Here is a 14,565-nt window from a genome sequence, read left to right as displayed (position 1 = left end):
TTATCATCATTACTTTGATATATAAATATAAATACTTTTGTGTGTCTATGTGTCTGTTTATCAGCAGATAACTTGAACCCTAAATCACTCAACTATTATTTTCACATCAAATGAAACACAGTTTTATCTGCACAAAAAAAAGGATTATCAGGATTCCCAGGCAATTTTGAAGCAGCAAAAAAAAGAAGTTTCCATTTCCGATTTTATTATTTCCATTGGAGTGCAAACATTTCTTAATAATGGATGCGTATTACTCTATAGCTTTTGATAACGTATAATAATAATAATAATAAAAATAGCAATAATGATGATGATATTTGGCTTTATTGTTTCAAATAATTCACATCTTTCTCTCTTCTCTCTTGAGGAAAGAATCCCCAAAAACAGAATATCAGATTCATACTTTTTTCATATTCTATCATCATCATCATCATCATCATGAAACATAATCTTTAACAATTGTGAGGCTCATTATTATACAATGGAATTTCATTTTTACTTTTTTCCCTGTCGACTTTTCCTGTGCTTTTTCTGTCAAGATAAACTTTTAACACTTGAATGAGTTGATGAAAACTGGCCAATGTAAGGTTAAAGAGTGTCAATTGCTAGAAGTATATCACATTAATTAACCAACAATACAACTGTTAATCTTTTCCTATTTTCCTGTCAAAATTGTTATTCTTTCACTTATCAACCGGCCAAACCAACAATACCTTTTATCATCCCTTTCAACTCATCATTTATAATTCTCAACATTTTGGGCGAAAAAAAATATTCTTTTTCCTTCAAACTTTTCTTTTACAAATGTTTCCATTAATGCTCTTATTGACAATGTTTGCATCCATTAATTAACTAATGAACCTCATCATTTGGCCATTTTGTCATGTTTGACTCTTGTTTCAAAAAAATGATAAAAATTGATTCAGCTTCAAGGTTCAATTATTCATCTTTAACTTGCAATTTACATTTTAATGATTATAAATTGAAAAGTCTCAAGTCATTAAATAAGTTGAAATGAACAGCAAAAGGGGAAAAGTGTAGTGATACATTTATAATTACATTTTCATTCAGCACATCTCAATTAATTTCCCCTGAAACTTTTCGCTTTTCTTCTTCTTCTTCTTTTTGTCTTCACAAATGATTACAATTTTAACGAGTCTAACTAATTTGATCATAACTCTTTCACCTCATTTATCGGTCACCAATCAGTTTGCCTTTAATTGTTGAACCATTCAAGTAAAGTTTATTATTGGAAACGTTAAATGATAGATGAAATTGGTGAGAGGAAAAAAAAGGAAAAAGTTCATTTCTTTTATAGCATTAATCAAAAATGCTGTCTAATCAATTATGTACATTGAAAACGAAACAGATAAGATAATGAAACTTTGAACCTAATAGCCATCATGGAATCTTTTCTCATCGATTCTAACCCAACTCTGCGTAAAATTCAAGCTCAAATTGAAACTCTAATGAAATTTTCCCGTCAAAAAAAGAAAAGATTGAAATCGAAACTTCGAAAGAAAAAAGTTGCCGAACTTTTGCCAACTCGAATCGAACCATTGAACAAAATTAAATCTTTTCTAATGAGCCGTGTCGTAGCTATACTTTCAAATAAACAGAATTTCGAGCTCTTATAATGAGCTCTCAGATTGAGCTCCCAAAATAATCTTTTTTCAGCAGAATGAACAATCTTTTCTTAACCCTTCCGGGATAACATTCTTAATCTTTTTGCTTTTCTCACACATGCAGCCTCTAGGTAATAGAAGGCCTTCGATGAGACTCCAATGTAACCCAAAGTCAGATCTCAATCGGGAAGGTTTTCAGTTCACGATCGGACGACTTGTAACTTATAAACAAACCATGCTTCAAAGATAATATTCCTGCAACAATTTTCTTTTCAGTTTTTTTGAGTTTGTGTTGAATTTTCGTTTGATCACTACAAGCTGGTTGTGGCATTTTGAATTTTCGTCGAGAGAATTCGCTAAGAATTGGAAAGCTTAACGAAAGTTGTCATTTTCATTGGAGGGAAGGAAATGAAAATAGTAATAACAATGGAAAGAATGAAATTTTTTGTAACTTTCCTTTTGATAATAATAATGAAAAACAGATTTGGACGTTAAAACAGCAGCAGTAATGCTCTTAAGGAACAAGAAATGATTAATCGCTTTGAGAGGCTCAAAAAGATTGACTTTTTTCTTTGCTGATGCTCATTTTTTGTCTTTCTCTTTTCATTTTTACTCTTCCTTTTCCCCTGTCTTTTCATTGTTGTTAATATCAAAGAGGATTTTTTTTTTACTTCAACTCTAGTTGAAGAGTTTACAAGAAGTTCAAGAATGCAAGAGTCAACAGTAGCAGCAACAACAAAAAAGGGAAGAAACTTGAAGAAAAGAAGCTGCAAGAGAAACGAAGAGAAAAAAAGTTGCGAATTAAGTTGGCAGAAAAAGGTTAAATCATTTCTGAAAAGCTTGTTGTTTACATGTTCATTTTACCCTGGTTTGTGTTTAGACAATGGATCAAAGAGCATAAGAAAAAATCATCAACAATTGAATTTGTAAAGTCAACAAGAAACAAATGTTTGGTTAAAAGGCTGAAAAGATGGAAACTTGAATAATCGGTAAACTTTTTTCTTCCGCTCATTTGAATAGCGTCAAATTAGCAGAAAGTTAATGGAACCAAAAGGCAAAAGAGCAAAAATGAAAGTTTCGATTCTCTGAACAATTTACTTCGAATTTTTTCACGTCTTCAGAGAACATCATTTTCGTTTCTTCCTTAAACCAGAACAATAGTTATCTGATCATTTAGACTGTCATTTAGGTGTCTTATCGTTATACATGTATACAAATAATAGATGTATTTGTGTTGGAATAATAATAAAAAAAAAGAAAAAGAGAAAAAAAATAAATATTCTTCTCATGGTTGTATTCATTTGGTGTTATCTGTTGAAGGAACAAGTCAAAGAATAAGTTGATCGGACTTTGCCTTGTAACACAAACCTCAACAGTCTGATGATATACGAAAATGATTTGCACTGGGAATGACAATTTTCACTTTTCCAGATATTCTGTGTTCCATTTTTTCTATTAGACTAACCATTATCATCATCTATTAATGGTCATTGATTCTCATTTTTTTTGTTCTTTTTATTCTTTTCTGTCCTTTTTCCGTTCTTGTCTTTGCACATTCGAATGGTTGTTCGTTTTCAAAGGCCACCTTGAAATATCAATGACTTTTTTTCTCCCTTTTTTTTCTTTTCCATTTTCATGCTTTTTTCTCTTTGGACGATATTGTTCTGTAACATGTTCACATGATAATATACAAAATGTTGCCATAACAAAATGATAACCTTAAGGACGATTTATCTTGAATCCAACGGAATGAAAGAAGAGGAGAAAAAAGTGGAGAAAAGTATTCATCATTTTTCTATTAAAGAATAATAATTTTCAATATCATTTGGCAATATTTCATGAAAAGTGTGAAAATGAATACATGATATTCCAACATTTATTCAATGTTTCTATTTTCCTCTTTTCCTCTTCGTTCTTTTTTTCTGCTTTATTAAACACTTTTCTCACTCTCTTTCTGTATAAACCATTTGATTTGCTTTCGTGGACTGAATAATTTATCAAATAAGTTCAAGTTGATATCTGTTAATCTTATAATCATTTGCAAATCATGAAAGTTTCATTGAAAAATTAAATTCTCAGTTATGAATCAGAATCGAACAAGTTTCGAGTTACTTTGTGACAAAATTTTCTCAATACTTTTGAATCAGCAAATTGGAAACGCTTTTGATACAAAATTGATGAAGTTTCACTGACAGTTTTACAGGTTTACTGGACAGAATTTATTTCATTTTGAAATTTCATTTGAATCATTCAATGCTTCTCTTGATAAGATTAAATTTATGTATATCAACTTATAATAAAAAAATTGCAACTTCAATATTCAAACAGATTTATCATTGAACGTATCAAATTTCATTCTCATCTGAATTGAAAAATTTTTCAATTCACACTCTTGACTATCTTTAGGCGATTCGAATTCAAAAAAGGTGGAAAATTTCCATTCTGACGATTCCTTATTCGTATAATTAAACAAAAATCCAAATCTGAGTTTGACTCTTGAAGTTCATCTCTAAGTTGCTCAATCGCGTTATCATTTCACCTTAAATTTTCAACAATATTCTAGTCGAAAACGTTATTTCCATACTTGAGCTTTCAAACTTTGATTGATTCATTGATGGAAGTTCATTCTGGATAACGAGCTTATTATTCTTGAACAAAAAGTCTTCATTCAACAGAATAATTCCTGATTCGCTCAAAATTCACATGCAAAAAGTTTTTTCCATAAATACATATTCGAAATTAGTCATAAGATTCGACACTTGACCGTGACAGAAAAAAAAGTGTTCCAAAGAATTCTAAAGAATTTCGTCAGTCTTTAGATTCGATTCCGTAAAATTGATAATCGTTGTATATTATCCACGACGAATAGAGCTAAACAAAATTTGTTTCCTTCTTTTCAATATTTTTCTCCTTTTTCTATTCTGTTTCAGTTTTTTGACATCTTCATTGTGAACTTATTTTAAACTCATTCCGTCTAATGCAAAGTTATCATCATCATTGAATATCATGAATGAAGATTCGAGATAATCTTAAGATCGTCCAGTTTAACAAATGATGTTCATGATAATAACGTTAAGAGCAATAAATTTGAAAGTAAAATATCATTCAGATGAGGTGATTTCATTACTTTAAAGATAACATTCAATATTGTGAGAAAAGAAGTAATATTAGTTTACAAAATTTCTGTTTCCTATTCAGCTTTACCGATAATACTATCAATTTGTAAATTTGCACTTCAATTTTTCGCTCTTCTATTTCATTTCAACTTGTGATGGAAAAGAGACAAAACTGATTTTCGAAAGTAATGAAACTGAATTACGATGGAAAGATGGTGAAATGAGATTGAATCACTCTTTTCATCATTAATCAATTTTTTTATTCACCCGACAATTTAAAGTTAATTATTAAACTTTTCATTTCAATTTCAGTTTGATAATTAAACTCTCATCACTTTCAATTGTCAGAATAGTTAATTAGCTTTTCATGAAAGGCAACCAAGAATAGGGTTCAATTTGAGGGAAAACATTGACAATTTCGTTGAACCTTTTTTGTTTGTCAAGCAAAAGGTTGATTCACTTTTCTGGTCGAGCATTAATTAAACAACAGTTTTTCATCTCAAAATATGATTCAATACAATTTGATACGATTCTGTCAACAATCAATCAATACTGTTCTATGAAACTGAACATCAGTCGATGATAAAGTAAAAGTTTAGACTGATAAAGAATCGTTAATCTCTCTCTCTTTCTCTTTCCCTCTCTTGAGGTGAAAACAATCAATCATGCTTGCTCTGATTAGGTAACTTTGAACGTAAGAATGAAATGCAAGAAAGTTTTCAATAAGTAAATGTCTAACATTTTGGAAACGATAATTTATCAAGAATCAGATGGAAACAAGTAAATGTAAATGTTTAACTTGTTCCAATGTTTTATTCGTTTGAAACATTTCTTTTGTGGATTCATTCATTCCCAAATGTAATTTGAGTATTTTTACTTTTCTGTTCTTTAACCTTTTACAAGTGTTCACTGTCCCTGTAACATTCCTAGAGATTCTGCCAATTCATTGACAAAATCAACATTTGTTTCATCAGCTTTTTTCGAGTCAAGAAATGTCTATATTCCCAGTGTACAGTAAAAGACAGTTTGCACTCGATGAAAATAAGCGCTTCGTAATAAGATAAGTTTTTCGTTTTTTCTCTTTCAATTTTTAGAATTTCGCTTTTCAAGTAAATTTTTCGATTTTTTTGTTTTGCTCATTTTGACTGGCATTTGATCGACTAGTTTTTGATTGATTTTGAATTATGAAGAGACAATTTCATGAGGAACTCAATGTTTCTGATATTTTGGTTATTCTTGAAAATCCATTACAAGATTTTGAAAAGTTGATTTGAAGATTCAAACCGAAATAAACAAAAAATATGTTTTTGGACTCAACTAAATCGACTTAAGTCACTCTCTGAATATCAGAATTTCATAGTTTCGCAAGTTAGAAAAATTTGACCAGAATCTAGAAAGTAGAAAAAATAAAATCCCGTTGAGCGGATAACAGCAAAATGCTATCTTGAATTTCACTGACGATTTTTTTCTTCACGCATTTTGTCTCGAACTGCATAAAAAATCTTAGAATCGATCTTAATACTCAAGCGAATTTTGAGTTTTTCTTCAATTTTAAGGTCTCAACGGGTATTAAGTGTCGAATTTCAAAGTTCGGTCTAAATTCGTGCTTATGGCATTCCCAGTTCTTTTGGCGATAAACAGCGCTTTCAACTGATTTAAAGTCTGTTTTGATTGAATTTCTGTTTCACGAATTCATTTGATTCTATTAAATGTCATTTTCTTGGAAAAACTTTCTGTCAAAGTTTTCTTGGAAAACTCAATTGTCAAATAATGTCACTTGCCTTTCAATCGTTAAAGATTGTTATCTCGACTTGCACATTAGAATTGAATATTGCATTTTATGGAGAAAGAAAATATGAAAAAAAATCAATGTTGACAGTTTATTGAGATAAAGAAAATTCCAAGAGAAACGAAATGATATTTTCTGGTTGAATATCAGCAAATCAAACGAAGTTAAACAAATAATAACAACAATGAATGTAAATTTTTTGTCAAACAAATGCATAATAAAATAGCAACAGATAAGCAATAAAATTAGTTGCACAATAACCATTATTCAAGATGAACCAGGGAATGATGATATTGAAACATTTCCAATTAAACGATGTAAACATGAACTTTTCTTGTGTTGCCTTCTCAAGCTCAAGGCTACATCGACATGATTCACTTTTGTACAATTTAAATGCCATTAGAATTTAGATTTACTTTAAAATTTGAATCGAAAAATTGTTAACAAATAAAGTCCATTGGGAAAAGAAATTCAGTGAATATCATGATATTTGCAAATCTTTTCCATTTCTTACAACATGAATATATCATTATGTAAACAATGACATGAGCGAAATTGAATGTTGAAAAATGAAAATGTTAACAAAATTTCTATTTCCATTTCGGGGAATCTCGAAATTCATAACTGATCACATTTACATTCTAATGTCTGTACAATTAGATAAAAAAAAATGTTAAATTCTTATTTCCATGTAAAACCAAACTCTGCTCATTAGACTAAAAATTGAAGATAATTGAAAGAGAATAGTTTTTTCTCCCTTTTTTCATTTTCATTGCAATTTAATTTGAATTTATTTTTTCTTCCCTTACTTATCATTTCGTTTCATTGATGAGTAACTATTAATAGCAATGAAAATGTTGATCTTTAAATGTTGAATATTTGGGAATATTTTTCTGCTTCTTTTTGCTTCTCAATATTAGCTTTGCTATATTTTATTTTCTTAGTTGTTTGCATTTATTAAATACAAATTCCCTTTGCAAGTTGACTTTGAAACGAAGAAATTGAGTAAAACTTGTATTCATTGTTATGCATACTTGGCATTTCATGTTATTCAACAACTAAATCTATGGAAGGAGAACAAATTTTGAAATGAAATAAAAATAGATAAGAATGAAGGGGAAAAAGAAAAAGAAAAATAGTATATTTTATCAATTTTCCTTTGAGATATTCAATTTTTCGCTGGAAACATCTTTATTCTCATCTCTCTATTTCAACTGAACAAACGATTTTACTTGGATAAATGATTGGAAAGTCAAAAATGGTTATCTTGTGTTTACTCATTTGATTACCTTGAATTTAAAAACTTTTTCTTGTTATTCAATCATTTATAACAAGGTAACCTGAAATTATAAATAATAATTGCTCGAAAGCAATGTGGTAAAAATCTCAATCATCAATGTATGAATAAACATGAACCCACTATCTTTGAGTAAATCGTAGGGACGAAACGTCTTGTGGACAAAATGAGACGGTAAAAAGTCAAATTGTTTGATTTTTTTGAAAGATTTTGATTCGGGCAAAAATTAAACATTTTCGATCAACGCTATTGAAATTCTGGTTTTTGAATTTTCTATTTCTGGGCATTTCAGCTATCTTTACCGATGTTAAACGACTAATACTTAGCTTGTGATTTACCTAGAGACTCAAGAATATTTTCATGCAAATTTCGCAAATACTTATGTGCCATATTTCAAGGTCAAGGTCATCCAAGGCCCTTGACGAGCAATTACTCTAATTTCAGTAACAAAACAATGTTCAACACCGCCACTGTAACTTCACCAAAAACGAACACTTGAAGTGGCTTTTGGTGGTATAAATTCTAGCTTTCGTATAATAATAATCGATGAAAGAATTGTCTTGAGTCATCTCATTTATTTTCTTCTGCTGATGGATGCTTGAATGTCAATAAGCTTTTTAATAACTTTCACGTTTGGACAACCTTATGTTACCCAAAACGTCTCTAGAAAATGACCTTGATAAATTGTTTTTTCATACACTCTCAAGCCACTATCTTAACATAACCTGTGCGGACGTATTTTGGTACAAGCCATTTCATCTTTTTTCTCAGAAATTATAGGTTTAGTAGACTTGAAATTTTCATGAAAGGAACATGCGGGGAATATCTCTATTCAAATCGTTTCAATAAAATATCTCGATTTGTTCATTAGATTTTCTCATTAATTGATTGCGTTTCAAACCTAATAAATGCTTCAGTTTTGAATGAACTTTCATGCGTTATTTTATAAGTCATTCAACTCTTGTTGTGTCCATGAACTTCTTTCTGTTCAAACATTTTGTGATCACCTAAGGTCCAAAGTATATGCTGGTAAATTTATGGACTTGAAACACATCACAATTAATTAATACAGACAAAGTCCAGTAACTCTACGAAAAAATGTCTAAAGCTCAAATGTTGGAAGATTATGAGAAACTTAGGATAAAAAGTTAATCTTGCCTTTGAGGTTGGATTAAAGAATCATACAAAAAAGACTGATTTTAAGCTTTTCAATGATGTACATAATGTTTAAAAATTGCTATCGCTTAATTGGGAAATTTGCTTTTAACAGTTTGTACTCTAATATGTCTGCACAGGTTAGTTGATTGTTTTTTTCATGAACTCACTCCGTCGTGACCGCCAAAAACTCAGTTTTCTTGATTCTGCTCGATTATATGTTCCATGAATGAACAGAATTTTTCAAAAGTTCAAAGTTTATTTTAAAGCAATCTATTAGAAACAAGTCAGTAAAAAAGATTTATCTTGCATCTTGATTAAGCAAGTTTCTATTCTGAAGAAATAGGAATAGACTTGAAAATGTTGCATTTATTTTCACCGTCTTGAGTTATTCGTCATTTTGTACCATGAATTGAGAGTGAGTTAAAGTGAATGAAAAGATGATCATTGAAAACATTTGAGTGACCAAATAATAATTTCCTCATTCTTTTCATTCAACAATGTTTAACTCTTTTCATAGTCAACTATTGTTGACTCAATAGTAAGACAATCAGTAACAATATCGCATTTCATTGGCAAGTAAACAATGGAAAGGAAAGAAAGAAAGACGAAAATTTTCTCACAATTTGGAAACAAAACTAGCAAATCAATTGTTTGTATTGATGATGATAATGATGATGAGAAAGAGGAAAAAGGAAGAAGAAGAAGAAAAGAGAAAAGAATAGTGTTTGAAGAGAAAAAATAGAAAGATATTGATGTTAAATTGGGCAAATGAAGAGAAGACAAAATCAACAGAATTGCAAGAACCATAAGTTAAGATTGAGTTGATATGTGTGTTGATAAAGTGAGTATAAATACAAACCACTCCAGGCCAATTATCTGGTTATCCCGATTGATATTGAACTCATGAGATTATTATTATCATCATTATTATTGTTCTCATGTTGAGGTTGGATGTTATTAGCTTCTTGTTGGGATCAACTTTGTTTTTACACTTGTTTGGTTGCATGGTAAATACCACAAAATAGCTAACAATATGTAATGTTATTGAACAGTAAATATTGAACACTAAAATTGATACTAATTTACTGTATATTATTGTTAACCTTTGTTTGCTTTTTATGTTTCCTCTTTAAATGTTCAAATGTTCACCTTAATCTAACTTCAATCGCTTCTCATCTCAACGATGAAAAAGTGTGAAAATTGAAAAGATTCATATCGAGTCGAAAAGCAAACAGAAACTTTACTAACTACCGAAGATTGAAGAAAGGACAATGACAGATTTGGCCTGTTTTTGAGAGACAAATACTCGATTCCAAAACGAATCTCTAAACGTTACAGAAATTTCTGACTTAAGATCAAGTAACGATATTTTTTAGTTTGAGGACTTTATGGTTTATTGTTGGATTACTAGTAAAGACTTTGACTCTTGAGTTAAGAGGCAAGACTTGATATACTTTTGCAATTAAAGGATTTCTCTGATCGACAGTTTTTTATGAAGTCACTTCAAAACTTCAAGCTTTGATTGTATTGTGTCCAGTTTTAGAACCAGATTTTATTTTATTTTTTAGTTTTTCATTAAGAATCTGCTTCTCACAAAGCTAAAATAAATGTTCGTGAAAATTTTGCGATTGCTGATTGAGAGTCTGATTTAAAGTTGAATTTTTTTCTAAACTTTTACGCTAAGTTATTACTTAAAACTATTCTAAGTTGGCAGGGTGTTTTGAAGACGAACTTTGAAAAGTTCGAAGGTCCTCCAATGATTTTTTAGAAGAGTAAATTTTCTGTTTTCACGATTCTTTGGATAGTTTTCTTCGGGTTGAGCGAACTAAAATGGTTTCTAATGTTTTTTCTGTCGTTTATTTGAACGAACCTAACACTACACTATTCGATCATTTGTTGATTTCAAAAATTTAAGTTGAACTTTATCGATTTTTTGTTTTCCGTTTGCTCTTTTACTGTCATCAGTGTTTGCACTGCAGTATAATGAGTTGTTCAGATTTTTCATGATTCAATTTCCTTCTCATGGTAAATCAAGGGAAACTTATTAACTCAAAACTCATTAAACTGTAAGCCCTGTGAAAATGAATAAATATTTAATTAGCTTTAATTACCTATAGCTTTGAATGGTTTTTAATGCGTTTTTACTTTTCCTCTCTTATTTGCTTTTTGACATTTCAAACACAACTTTTCAATTTTCAAAGTTTTACTTGAAAACCTTTTTTTTGCCAACCTGCTTCTTTCACTTTCCGGGTAAATGTTTACTCAAGTTCAAGTTAATTGATGATGCTTTTTGTTTGAAAGAGTAATCAATTTTCTGATTGATTTATCAACAGATTAATTGTAATTGAGTTGCCTCGTTCTTACCTGAACTGAGGGATGGGATAGGCTTGAGCAACACAACACAGTTTAGCGCGGGTTGCTTGGCGCACAGTCACCAATGAGTTGCTGTTGTAAGTGATACGTGGAGCCATGGGACCAGTTGACTCTGCAAGTGTTCATCATATTGAATGAAGAGAGGAATTACTTTCAAGGTTCAAAGTATTACTTTATAGATTGACTCTGATTCGACCCTCATGAAATTAGAGACTAAACTCTTTAATTACACTTGGGTTGACAAGATTAATAACTATTTTGTTTAGATCATGAAGCGTCTCAATATCTTTAATTCATCCAGAAAAATTCAACCTCAACATCTAAACAGCTAAAGATCCTAAAGAATTTGAAGATGTTTCGATTCCAGCGAATTCAGAACGAATCAAAATTTCAAAGGCATTGATAACGAAAACATCATGAACTTGAATTTTATAAGATTGATGGGCAACTGGGGAGAAAAAGGAAATATTGTTTTCTTTGCGTTTCAAATGTTTATCAATCTAATGCTAATGCCATGTTGAACACTAATCTGTTTCTGTCGTGAAAGAGGAATAGATTGAAACTTCATTTCAAGATTACAATAAAAATGAATTTTTGGCTAAATTTTTAGTGCAATGTCAAGTTGAATCATTTGAAAGTTGCAAACTAAATGAGTAAAATGTTTTCGACTCTTACCTTGAAAATTTGATATCCAATTGCCGTGATTACGATTCGATTGATCAAATGCTAAGCAAGTTGCTATCAAAGTTGATCGCAATGCTAAATACACAATAAACTTTACACTATCCATTTTTGTCTTCAGTTGATTGTTGAACAAACTTTTTATTTTCTGCTCAACTCGATGTTGGACCAATTTAACTTTTGCCGGCAAGCGTTAGTCTTTAGTTTCAACATTGACACAGTAATCACTTGGACACTTTGCCGTTTCACTCTATTATACTTTTGATATTTCATGCATATCTATACAGTTCAACATTTGAAAACTTTTTTTCTCTGCTTTTCTTCTAGTTTTGCATTCTTATTGAAATAATCATTGTTTTTAGTTGAGTTTTGATCATTTTCGAAGCAATAAGTAAACATTTTTCATTCTTGATAAAGTTTTTCCATAAGCTTCAAGCACTTAACTGGATCACATTGAAACTTTTTCTCCATTCAACTCAAGTTGACTGCATTTTCTTGTTATCAAGCTGAATCATGAAATTTTCGTATTCTTTGGCTCTGCCCAGAATCTGGAACTCATCTTATTCAACTGACATCTGATGGAATGTGAAGGCATCAATTTGCTAGAAATGAGTCGATCAATAATCAAGCTCGTATTTGTGAAAATAGATGGAGCCTTAGGATGCTTGAAGAGGTGGGTTTCGATAACATACAGTTCGGTTGGATCAACCGGCGTACTGCTGCATATTCGGGAACAGGAGGTCTTCCATATGATGAATTTTTCAGAGCTCTAGATCATGGATACATGTATTACGTGGGCCGAAACATAGGAAATCCTATGATGCTATACTTCATTACTTCATGCTATCACTTCATGTACGACGTTCATAACTTATTTTGGCCAAAAGATATGAGTGTTTGCAGATCGTTATGTTGATCAAATTGGTTTTAGAAAAATTCATTTGTCTTTCCAATGGTGTAAGATTTCAATTTCTGCAAACACCAACCAATCTGAAAATTTTTGCATCGAATAAAATGACCTCCAAATTTCAGCAAGAGTTCGAATAACAAAATTACCTTGAAAACCATAATCCGCGATTCTTCACCCGTCAAAAATACACAATATAGATTTAGTGCCAGTAGTTGTACAGGTTTGGATGTTATAACTGCAAACAGTCAACGTTCTTTTGCTCTTGCCTCGAATTACAGATTAAGTTGGTGAACTTTTCTGTTTTGTATATTATTGATGCGCTATTAATTAGCTAATTTCTTCATTTTCACTGTACCATGATTTATTGACGAATACATAATGAGTTTTAAATTATTTAATTACTTGCAATCGAATTAAAATGTAACAATTTGCTCTGAATTTGAAAGCTTAGTTCAGAATATCAACTCACCTTAGTGAAAAATTGCAATCATGACATTAAGTTTGTCATGGATTGAGTAAATCAATTCGGGATAGCAAAGTGATAAACGAGATTTATAAACTATGACTGCTCATTATCTATTATTAAATGGTGCAATGCGACTAATATAAAGGGTGACAACAATAAGACTGTTTGAGAGACAAAAGCCTAATAAAAGCTATTGGTTATAGATAAACATGTGAATAGATAACAATAAATGGTCAACACCATCTTCCAGCAACAATATTAAACATTTTTCAATCAAATATATCGATTTAAATTAAATTAAATTTACTAAATTAAGTCAAGTCAGAAAAATGACCTCCATCATTTTCTCGGCATAGGTCAATTCGTTTTACGAAATTATTAATTACATTTACAAAAACATTCGAATCTATTTTAGCAATTTCATCAATTATGCTTTTTTTCAATTGATTAACTGTTTTGGGTCGAGCTCGCTTCACTTTCTCGTCGAGATAACCCCAAAGGTAAAAATCAAGAGGACTCAAATCCGGTGAACTCGGAGGCCATTCAATAGCTGACCTTCGACTGATTATCCTGTCACCAAAATATACTTTCAAAAGTTCCAATGAGTAATCGGTACAATGGGGCGTGGCCCCGTCTTGCTGGTACCAGAAAGTATCTGGCCCACCAAAATTCTGGAGAGCTGGGATAAATTCCAGATCAAACCTTCTTTGATAATTAAATTGGTCAACATTTGAATTAAAAAAAATGGACCGATCACTCCTAAGGAAGATAGTGCACACCAAACATGGACACTCGGCGAATGTGCGACTCTCTCATTAAAAAATGTTGGCCTTTCAGTGCACCACCTACGATTGTTTTGATGGTTTTCTTTCCGGGACAAGCAAAAAATCTTCTCATCAGAAAACCAGACTCGATGAGGATCAATACCAAGTGATGGCCAAAGTCGGCAAAAGTCAAGCCTTTTACATTTTGCCGATGCACTCAACTTTTTGACCTCTTCGGGCTTGTATGGATGAAACCCTTTCTTTTTCAATATTAACTTCACTGTCTCTCTATTTGTGTTCAACTTTAAGGCGATTTGCCGAACAGACTGTGAGTCATCTTCAGTGACGCAATTAATGACCCGATCTGTAAGATCTGTATTTGGAGC

General features: G+C 31.0%; 1 protein-coding gene across 1 annotated transcript in view; it reads right to left on the bottom strand.

Moving 5' to 3' along the window:
• The window catches only part of LOC107363791 (cell adhesion molecule Dscam1), a 36,054-nt gene extending 23,535 nt beyond the window's left edge, over positions 1-12,519 (bottom strand). The window contains exons 1-2 of the mRNA XM_015931061.3: positions 12,034-12,519; positions 11,350-11,470 (exon numbers count right to left, since the gene is read on the bottom strand). Coding sequence (XP_015786547.2) covers positions 11,350-11,470; positions 12,034-12,148 — 236 coding nt within the window. The 5' untranslated portion in view covers positions 12,149-12,519. The remainder of the gene's footprint in view (positions 1-11,349; positions 11,471-12,033) is intronic.
• Positions 12,520-14,565: the final 2,046 nt, after the last annotated feature.

The sequence above is a fragment of the Tetranychus urticae genome, chromosome 2 (assembly GCF_039701765.1).
Source record: "Tetranychus urticae isolate SD_2017Ah chromosome 2, NJAU_TeUrti_SD_1.0, whole genome shotgun sequence".
NCBI lineage: Eukaryota > Metazoa > Arthropoda > Arachnida > Trombidiformes > Tetranychidae > Tetranychus > Tetranychus urticae.
This window is presented reverse-complemented; position numbering and strand designations above follow the sequence as displayed.